This window comes from Mustela erminea, chromosome 1, assembly GCF_009829155.1.
Source record: "Mustela erminea isolate mMusErm1 chromosome 1, mMusErm1.Pri, whole genome shotgun sequence".
NCBI lineage: Eukaryota > Metazoa > Chordata > Mammalia > Carnivora > Mustelidae > Mustela > Mustela erminea.
In genome coordinates this window covers 13,702,775-13,713,668 of record NC_045614.1, presented here as the reverse complement: position 1 = coordinate 13,713,668, position 10,894 = coordinate 13,702,775, and the positions used below count along the sequence as shown (strand labels likewise).

At 50.5% G+C, this 10,894-nt stretch overlaps 1 protein-coding gene across 1 annotated transcript; it reads left to right on the top strand.

The window, feature by feature from the left end:
- Positions 1–1,948: 1,948 nt before the first annotated feature.
- Positions 1,949–6,123, top strand: CCDC194 (coiled-coil domain containing 194). Its single transcript, XM_032315166.1, has 4 exons — positions 1,949–2,629; positions 3,701–3,797; positions 4,215–4,347; positions 4,798–6,123. Exons 1-4 carry the CDS (start codon positions 2,306–2,308, stop codon positions 4,946–4,948), a joined length of 705 nt encoding a protein of 234 aa, XP_032171057.1. The 5' UTR covers positions 1,949–2,305; the 3' UTR covers positions 4,949–6,123.
- Positions 6,124–10,894: the final 4,771 nt, after the last annotated feature.

The following is a 10,894-nucleotide window of genomic DNA, read 5'->3' as shown; positions in this document are numbered from 1 at the left end:
ACTCTCTCTCTGTGTCAAATAAATAAATAAAATCTTTAAAAAATATATAAATAAATAAAAATAAAACAAAATCCTCTGACTTTAGACCAACAGACTGCTTATCAGGGGCATACCAGTGCCTTACTGTGGAGGAATGCTGCTTCTATGTAAACAAGTCGGGTCGGGTCTCAGACAGCCCTGATAAAATTATCAACACAGCTACGGACAATGAGGAACAATAGAAAAACTGGGGGCGGGGAGGGGAACTAATTCTCCTGGAAACTAGACATCTGGTCTTGGTTCTTGTGGCTCATTCCATTCCCAGGACCTTCGGCGGTTATATGACTGGCCCTAATTTTGGGGATCATGCATTTTAAAATATCAAATCTCTATCCAGGATGGAATCTCAACCCTTCGTAGCTCTCTGAGGCCTCAGAAGCTCACACTCAGGCCCCGTGCTCAGAGAGCAAGACCCTACTGATGTCTCCCTTACTCTGGTCCCTCTTGCCTCTGGGTAGGGACAGCTCTGTGCCCCTGCTCAGTGGAAGTAGCTGCAGAAGAATGACCTTCTGGGGGCGCCTAGGTGGCTCAGTGGGTTAAAGCCTCTGCCTTCAACTCAGGTCATGATCCCAGAGTCCTGGGATCAAGCCCCTCATTGGGCTCTTTGCTCAGCAGGGAGCCTGCTTCCTCCTCTCTCTCTCTGCCTGCCTCTCTGCCTACTTGCCTATTATTGTCTGTCAAATAAATAAATAAAATCTTAAAAAAAAAAAAAAGAATAACTTTCTGGGATGCCTGGGTGGCTCACTTGGTTGAATCAGGTCATGATTCTGGGGTCCTGGGATCAAGTCCCATGTCGGGCTTCCCCTGCTTTGCAGGGAGCCTGCTTCTTGTCTCCCTCTGCCTCTCCCCTTGCTTGTGCTCTCTGTCAAATAAATAAATAAAATCATAAAATCTTTAAAAATAAAAGAAGAAGAATGACCTTCCATTTTCCCAAATCAAGAATAATTTCAAATAAAGAGAGGAGGGAATCAAAGTCTTACTCAAAGCCTCCTCCCCAGCCAAGCTTACAGATACAACTCACAGGTGTCTGTAACTGGCCCTGTCTTTCCAGGGGGCCCCTCATTCCCAGAAAACAGACCACCACTACACCACCAAACACATTCTTCTCTAGCAAGACCAAACCCACATCCCAGACAAGCCTGCCCAGAGCCCGCCCCCCTCCACACACACAGCCCCCAGAAACTTGTCACCTTCTGCTCTATGGGTCCAAGCATCGACATCCTCCTCACACAGCCCCAAGGGCACAGCTGCAACCCTCTCACGTCCTCAAAAGCCCCTAAAAGGCCCAGCTTGACAGAAACCCGGGAGGACATCTCTCTTAATGTCGGGCTCCTCTCCCACCTTGAAGCATGAATGAACTCTGTCCTGCTTGTTGCTCTACTCTTTGTGCAATTCTTTGCGGCCAGCAAGGAGTCACCCTAACGCAAGGGAAAGAGGAAGAGGAGGGGGAAGTAGGGGGGGAGGGGACAGAAGGGAAGGCAAAGAAGAGGGAAGAAGTAGGAAGAAGGAAGAGGGGAAGAAGGGGCGAAGGAAATGGAGGAGGGCCCGGAGAAGACGAAAAGAGGAGGATGAGGAAGGGAAGGGGGAAAGGAAGGGGGAGGGGAAGGGAGAGGAAGGGGAGGGTGGGAGGAGGAAGAGCAGGGGGAGGAGGAGGGGGGAGGGGGAGATTCATTTCCGAGCTGCGGGAAATCGCGCGCTGGAGACTGACCTGGATCTGATTCGCGATGTAAGCTCGCCCCCTGGCGGCCTAGTGGAGAACCGGCAGGGAGACGGGACCGATTCCCTCCCGCGTCTGCCCCCCTGACCCTCTCACAGCCAGTCACAGGAAGCGGTGACAGCCACAGCCAGGCCGACCTCAGTCGGTCGGTAGCCTCCTGTCTTGTAGCCTCAGTTTTTCCATGAACACAATGGGGAGCCTTGGCGAGTACCCCCAAGGCAGATGGGTGCTTTGCGAAGATGTGTTCACATGGTTCCCACTTGGCCGACTGGGGCAGGAAATCCGACCAACCCCACTTCACAGTGGGGGAGACCCTGAGGCTAGGAGGACAGCACATGGGGTGCAGAGGCAGGAGTGGAACGAAGGACCCCCCCCCCCCAATCCTGTCCTGGCCTCATGTAGCCTAGGCAGGCCTCTGGCGGGGGTCCAGCCCCTCCCAACAGACTCGGGAAGCCACGGTGGGCGGGGCGGAGCCGTGGGTGTCCCTGGCGCCCCAAGGTGCCAATTAAATACTCGTGGCTGTCTGGAGCCAGAGCTGTGGACGGCGGCATGGCCGAGCTGGGGCCAGAGCCGGGACGCGCGTGGAGGGTGCTAGCCCTGTGTGGGGCTGCGGTGTTCCTGGCAGCGGCAGCAGCTGGGGCAGCCCTGCTGGCCTGGAACCTGGCCTCCTCGACCTCCCGGGGACCTCGCTGCCCAGAGCCAGGGGCCAATGCCACGGCACCCCCCGAGGACCTGGCGCCTGAGCTCGAAGAACTGCGGCGACGGCTGGCAGAGGCTACCCAGCACAAGGAGGCTCTGGCCAGACAGCTGGACCAGGCCAACCGAGTCGGACGGGAGCTGGAGGAGGCACTAAGGGCCTGTCAGGGCCGTCAGGTTGGTGGGCAGGATGGTGGGCTGGGGAATCCAGAATTGGGAGAGGGCATGCACTCACATCCCCAGGGCTGCCCAACCCCACCAGTGCATTGGTTTCCCTAATTCTTCAACTGAGGGGGGCAAATGACAATAGCACCATAGTCCCTTCCAAATCCACAATACCAATTCCCCCTGGAGTCTACCTTCTGACCAAGAAGGTCCCCACGGTTCTCTTTGCATAATAGCTGGTGATTCTTAGGGAAGCCCCAGACCCCTGAACCCACCTGGGGAGGCCCCGTGCTAACCCTCTCCTTAGGGTGCCCACTCAACCTCCCCCAGCCAGTGTCCAGCAGCCCTATTTCGAGAGAGGGACATTCACGTCACCTGTAATTAGGAGGCTAAAGTTGGCCTCTTGGGGGAGGTACTGGCCAGGTCCTCCCTTTTCCTCTGGCCACCCCTTCAAACTCTTTCTTAACCCTTCCCAGCCCTGGGCCTTGCAAAAGAACCATCCTGAAAGTCCCAATCTTTCATTTAATGACTGTTCTCTATTTCTGTGTACCAGGCCCAGCAGGGACTGAGCGGTGTGAATTCTAGAGCCAAAACAGACCTCTACCCTTTACCTGCCTGCCTAAGAGAAGGGCCTGAGGCCACTGAGGTTAAGAGTAGCCTGCTCTGGGTTCAAATTCTGACTCTGCCCTTCCGTGGGAGATATTCTGAGGCCAGGCCCATTGTTTTGAACCATGTCTCCCATAGCGGAGGGAGCATACTCCAGAAACCCAACCATTGCCAACCACCAAACTGGCCTGTATTGGTCTGAAACCCTAGTCAGTGAGTATAGACGTAGCTGGAATTGGAACCGCAGTCTGACCGCAGAGCTAAACCGTTTCCACATCCGGTGGCTTGGAGTAGGGGGCAGTGGACCTGGACAGAGCAGCAGTCACCGCTGGGTATGGCAGGCCACTTGTGTGTTTTCCAGCCACAGGACTCCCAAAGGACATTTCCAAATAAAGTTAAGGGAAAGAGGGGAGACTTCACTTCTTCTCTCCCCGCCCCTTCCCACCTCTCTACACTCCTCACTTCTCCGCTCCTCAGAGCCGGCTTCAAACCCAACTGATGACCCTGAAGACTGAGATTGAAGAGGCCAAGGCACAGGGGACCCAGATGGGGGCTGAGAACGGGGCACTCACAGGTGCGTTGGGGCATAAGACGGTACCAGACCTGGGGTGGGAGGAGCCTAAAAGGTTCCTGGTTACGCAAATGACACGCATGGGTGCAAACGTAAAGGACATGCCAATAAACGCGAAAAGTTATGTAACATACGCACATAACACTCAAAAGACCACGCAAGTGTCACACAAACAACGCAAATACAACAAAATAGGCAAACGCCATGAATGACTCCAGAAAGCAATACAAACCTACGAAAATCTCTGCCAATGACACGTAAAGGTCTTGCAAACAGCACACAATTTTAATTCAAATAAGGCAAAGCTGCAAATAGTATGCAGTCTGTAAACTCGAGCGACTGCGTTAGCTGGGTAGGGGCGAGGTCTCGAGGTCTCGGAGCTGACCCCGCTCCCCGCTCCTCGCTCCTCCGCTCCCGCAGAAGCCCTGGCACGCTGGGAGGCGGCAGCCATGGAGTCTGCGCGGAGGCTGGACGAGGCACAGCAACGCGCACGCGCGGCCGAGGCCGAAGCCGAAGCTTGCGCAGCCCGGGAAGCGACGCTGCGCGAACGCGCGTGAGTGAAGGGCGGGGACCGGGGCGGGGCCTGGGGATGGAGAAGGGGTGGGGCAGTGTGGGCGGGGCCTTGGGGAGCTGAGCGATGAGACCGTCAAAGAGGCGATCCTAGAGTTGGAACCTAGGGGTGGAGAAGGATGTAGGTTCTCTGGGGGCGAGAATCTCCTCGTGGGGGCCGGCACTCTGGAGACATTTGTCCCTGGGGTCGGACTTACATGGAGGGCCTTGGGGAAGGGCAAGGAGCGGGAAAGGATGTAAGGAAAAGGTATTGAGAGAGAGGACGGGATCTGGAGGTGGAGCTCCTGGAAAGGTGCTGGGAGTCGCTGGGGAGGGGTCCCAGGAATGGCTGGGGATAAGAAAGGACAGGGGATCCTGGGGAGTGGGGTTCTCAGGAAAGATGGAAGAGTACTGAGGAGGAGGGGACTGAGGGGCTTCTCCCCACCTTTGTCAGGAAAGCCCTGGAAGCCGAGTTGGGCCCCCAGCGCAAAGTGCCGCAACCCCGATCCCGCTCCGTGTCACGACCCCGACCCAGCCCCCGTTCGCGCTCTCGCCCAGGACCCTCTGGGGGCTGCCGGAGGCCAGCGCGGCGCGCACGAGGGTGAGTCGGCCCCCAGCAGAAGGAGGGCTCTGAGGCCAGGAGGGCGCACACTGTGGCTGGAACATGTAGAGAGGTGCCCCCGCTGGATAAGATGCCCCGTCGACACCCATCAACGCTCAGCTTTAGATTCAGGAACCACTCTGAACGGAACTACAGAAAGGAGACTCCACCCTCTCTCTCCAACCATCTAGTGTTTATTTTACAGGCGGGGAACTGAGGCCCATTTGCTAACACAATGAGATAAGTGTTTTGGGACTTAAGCCCCTTCTAACGACAGCATTGATTCATCCCACAGACATGAAGACTTAGGGTCCAGCCCTGGCTCAAGAGTGACCTGGAAGGGTCACGTCTCCCTTGTGGGCCTCAGTTTACCTTGTCTGTAAATTGAGTGTTTGGAATCATGTGTAGCAAGCCAGCCTATCTTTGACAACAAAAACTGACCAAGATGGCATGACGGGAAAACAACAGAGTCCTCTTCCTATGAGGAGGGTACGAAATTCCCAAATGAAATTTTAGCAAAAAGAATTAAGCAACACATTTTTAAAATACATCACAACAAAGGGGACTTAGGTCTGAGATGCAGGGATGGCTCAAAATTCACAAGTCTGCTAATAAAATTCACCACACTAATGGATCAATAAGAAAAGTTCTGAAAAGGCCATCAAAATGAGGGCCAAGGTGCGGATGACCACTGTCAAGTATTTAATATTGTTCTGGAGGTACTAACCTATGCACTTAGACAAGGAAAAGAAAGAAGAGGTATGAATATTAGGAAAGCAGTAGGGAATTTATAGTTTGGATCATATGTAAGCATTGTTTATGTAGGTCAAAAATAATAGAAATCCCAACAATTTCATATGGCTCAATTTCACATTGATTTTATCTTTTAACTTATATTTGACATAACTTCAGATTTACAGAAAAGTTGGAAGATTAGTACAAAGAATTCCTGGATACTCTTCCCCCAGAGTCCACAAATGTTACCTCCTTTGCTTTATTCTTTCTCTCTCTCTTTCTCTGAACCTTTTATGAAAAACTTGCTGAAATGATGTCTTGTTACCCATAACACGTGAGTATGCATTTCCTAAAAACAAGGGCATTCTCCTACATAATCACAGTACAATCATGAACATCGGAAAGTGGACATTGATTGATAAAACACTATTATCTCATCTACAGACTTTAATCAGACTTTGCCAACTGTTCTCATAACATCTTTTATAACAAAAGAATATCCCGGCTCACACATTGTATTTGTCAAGTCTTTCATCTTTTTTAATCTGGAACATTTCTCAGTCTGTCTTTGCCTTTCATAACACTGGCATTTTTTAGAGGCCTGGACAGTCATTTTTTGGAATCCAAGTCTGGGTTTGTGTGTTATTTCTGTAAGATTAGTCGTAAGTTGGCATTTTGTGCAGGAAAGCCTCATAAACAATTCAGCCTAATGTTATGATCTTCTGGCAGTATGATTTTATATATAGAAAACCCAAAAGAATTAACCGAAACTTTCCTAGATTTATTTCATATAGATATTTATACCCAGGAATAAATTAATTTCCTTATTACTAAGGAGCTCTTATAAATTAATTTTTCAAAAAAATTAAGGCGAAAAAAATTTTTTGAAAAAAATTTCAAAAAAATTATTACTCAGGCGTGAGGGGCGCCTGAGTGGCTCAGCAGGTTAAGCCTCTGCCTTTGGCTCAGGTCATGATCCCAGGTCCAAGGATCAAGCCCCAAATTGGGCTCTCTGCTTGGCAGGGAGCCTGCTTCCCCTTCTCTCTCTTCCTGCCTCTCTCTCTCTGTCAAATAAATAAATAAAATCTTTAAAAACAAAAACAGTTTGGTAGAAAAAAATGGGCAATGAATATAGACAGTCAATTCATAGAAATATAAGAAAAAAAATTGCCCAACCTCACTCCTCAAAAAGAAATGCAAATTGAAGCAATGTGGTACTACTTTGTACCCATGAGTCTGGCCAAGATAAAAACAAAGACAAATCACAATGTATGCTGTGCTGGCAGTACCGTGGGGAAACAAGTAATCCCATAGGGTGCTGGTGAGACTGCTCCTTGGTACGACCACTTGGAAGGCCAATTTTCTAGAAAATTGAAAGTGCATATATCCTTTGCTTCATCAATTCCCCTTCTAGAATTTTCCTACAACCATATTTACATGTGTACAAAATGATGGACCAGGGATGCCTGGCTGGCTCAGTCCATAGAGCATGCCGCTCTTGATCTCAAGGTGGCAATTTCAAGATCCACTTGGGGGTGGGGGGCGCGAAGCCTACATAAAACTAAATAAATAGAAGTTGGTGGGTGGCTCATTAAGCACCCAACTCTTGATTTCAACTCAGGTCATGATCTCGGGGTCCTGAGATTGAGCCCCACTCAGCGCAGTCTGCTTGTCCCTCTTCCTCTGCTCCTCCCCCTGCTCTCTCTCTGAAATAAATAAATAAAATTGTGGGGGGGGGGGAGAGGGGCACCTGGATGGCTCAGTTGGTTAAGCGGCCGCCTTCAGCTGGAATCCAGCTCGCATCCAGGCTCCCTGCTCTGTGGGGAGCTTGCTTCTCTCTCTCCCTCTGCCTGCTTTTGCTCTCTCTTGCACACTCTCTCTCTCAAATACATTAAAAAAAAAAAAGATGGGGCGCCTGAGTGGCTCAGTTGGTTAAGCATCTGCTTTCAGCTCAGGTCATGATCTGAGGGTCCTGGGATGGAGCCTCGCATTGGGCTCCCTGCTCTGCGGGGAGCCTGCTTCTCCCTCTCCCTCTGCTGCTCCCCCTGCTTGTGCTTTCTCTTGCTCTCTGTCAAATAAATAAATAACATATTTTTTAAAAAGAAAGAAAGAAAACAAAAGAAAATAATGGACCAAATGCAATGCAGAACCCTGGGTTGGATCCTGGAACGGGGAACCGCTTAGTAAGAAGATCACGTGCAGTCCAGAGTATAATTAATTTAAGGTACTGCAGTTAGTTTCTTAGTTTTGACGAATGAGCCACAGTGGAAAAGAGCTTAACCATGGAAGAAGGCGGATGAGGGCTATTCAGGGCCCCTGTGCTATTTCTGCAACTTTTCTGTAAATCTACAGTTGTTCCAAAATAAAAAGTTTACTTCTAAAAAAGAGGCAAAGGGTAAGGGGAGGGGAAAGGATGAGATTTATTTTCACATCGCGTTAAGTACAAAAAACTGGAAACCACCTCAGTGTCCTCCACTTGGGGACTGTTTCAGTGAGTGTCCATCTGTCCCCACAGTATCTGTCCCCACGGTGGAAATTCCCATACGACTGTCAAAGGGGCCAAAGCAAACTTCTCTGAGAACATTAATGTAAAAAGCAGAAAAGTGATCATTTGTGCGCATTTTTCAAAATGCAGGGATGGAAGAGATTTTACCCAAATGTTTCTGAAGGAAACACTGGTCGCTGTGGCTTCCGGGGCAGGAACTGCGGGGGTGGGGTGGAGGTGCTGTCTCATGTTTGTATACCTTTTTGTAAAGTCTGCATTTTAAGTCATGCTTATGTATTACCTTTAAAATAATTAAAATTTGTTTCTAAAAATTCCTAAGAAGCTGGTGTTTGAGGGCGGTGGAAGCCTCCTTGGACCTCTTTCCCCCACCTCATCCAGTCCTGTTCAACATCCCCGCTACCACTACCCGCCCCCCTACCCCCCGGCCTTGGAGGTACCAGATCTGGGCCTTTACCTGGGAGGGACCCACCTGGAGGGGGAACTGGAGGGCCAACTCCCAAGGACTAAGTGAGGCCCAGGGGAGGAAAGTCTAACTGCTTAGTTCTCCTGACAGCCACCAGGGGTCGCCCCAACTTGCCCACCAGGTTGCCGCCGGTTAAGGTCTCACTCAGAGCTGGAAAGGTTAAGGGTTTGTGTGAAACCTCCCCCCACCCCTACCCCCAACTCTGGCGTCAATCCAGAAGTGAGCAGGAAGTGGCTTCTCCTTGGAGTCTGCCAGAGCTGGAGACCAAAAGACTGACCCTGCTTTGTCTGACTTAAGATCTCTTGGAGGGCGCCTGGGTGGCGCTGTCTTAAGTGTCTGCCTTGGGCTGGATCAATCCCTGCATCAGGCTCTCTGCTCAGTGATGAGTCGGCTTCTCCCTCTCTCACTCCCCCTGCTGTGTTCCCTCTCTTCCTGTCTTTCTCTCTGTCAAATAAATAAAATAAAATCTTAAAAACAAAACAAAACAAAACAAAAAGACCTCTTGGGGTCCAAGGGTAAAAGGGCTGGGCTCAGGGTTGTAAATGGGATGTAAAACATGTAAAATCCATTTACTCTGGTAGCTTCATCTTGGCCATACCACCGTACCCCTGAAAATCAGTTTTGGGGTTGGAGGGAAATAGGAAGCCAAGGCAGGTGTGTGAGCAGGAAGGACACTGTTAGATCTGGTGTCAGAAAGAATTAGGACGAGAGGGCTCAGACTGAGGGGTTTGATCCCCCAGGGACACCATAGGACAGGTAGTAAGTAGGTGGGGACAGAGAACAAGCCCAGACACCGCCACATCACCCCCCCCTCCCTTCCCCCAATTGCTCTGAGGCTCCCTCAGCTGCTCATGGAAGTAAATAGCACTCCTTGGTGGGACCACCTCCTGGACCCCGCCTGCTCCCGCCTCACACAGCCAGCCGTTGCCCTGTTCTGCCTCCCACTCTCTATTACTCAAAGTCTCTGTCTCTCTCTTAGTCTCTGTCTCTCTTTATCTGTCTCCACCCCAACCCCGGCATACCCTCCTAGGTCCCTGCCCTGGTTTCCCCTACCCTTGTCACCCTGTCGCCCCCACCCCATGGCTGCAGTAACAATAGGAGGGACAGAAATGGGAAGCGTGTGGGGCACCTGGGTGGTTCAGTGGGTTGAGCCTCTGCCTTCATCTTGGGTCATGATCTCAGGGTCCTGGGATCGAGCCCCGCATCAGACTCTCTGCTGGGCAGAGAACCTGCTTCTCCCTCTCGCTCTGCCTGCCTCTCTGCCTACTTGTGATCTCTCTCTCTCTCTGTGAAATGGATGAATAAAATCTTAAAAAAAAGGGGGGAAGGAAGGAAGGATGGGAGGGAGGAAGGAAGAAAGAAAGAGAGAGAAAGAAAGAAACAGAGAAAGAAAGGGGAAGCGTGACACGGCTGTAGGCAGAGAGCACCTAGGACAGCGGCAGCCTGAGCCCGCCAGCACCCCCAATCCCAAGTAAGGAAAAGGTTTGCCAGGCAGGCACTTGGGTGGCTCAGTCCTTAAGTGTCTGCCTTCAGCTCGGCTGGGGTCCTGATCCCAAGCTTGGCTTTGGGCTACCTGCTGAGCAGGGATCTTCTCTTCTCCCTCTCCCCCTCCCTCCCTGCCCTGATTGCGCATTCTTTCTCTTTCTCTCGCTCACTCAAATGGATAAATAAAATCTTTTTTTTTTTTTAGATTTTATTTATTTATTTGACAGAGAGAGAGCACAAGTAGGCAGAGAGGCAGGCAGAGAAAGAGAGGGGGAAGCAGGCCCCCTGCTGAGCAGAGAGCCCGATGCGGGACTCGATCCCAAGGACCCTGAGATCATGACCTGAGCCAAAGGCAGCGGCTTAACCCACTGAGCCACCCAGGCGCCCTAAATAAAATCTTTAAAAATAAATAAAATGTTTAAATATTTTATTCACTTATTTTAGATAGAGAGCCAGGCTCAATCCCTGGACCCTGAGATCATGACCTGAGCCAAAGGCAAACACTTAACTGCACTGAGACAGCCAGGCGCCCCTCTGTGAGAGCTTTTAAAAATCTTGTGTCTTCTTGAGAATTTCAGTGTCAGTTTTAGGGAGTGACACAACGTTGACTTCCTCATAATACTTTTCCCTTCTCTGCACAAACAAACAAATAAAACCAAACTGATGGTTTTTAATTTAGAGAACATACCAACAGAAACTGATGGTTTTTAATTTAGAGAACATACCACGAGACGAAAGTTTAAAATCAAAGCCTGATTTGG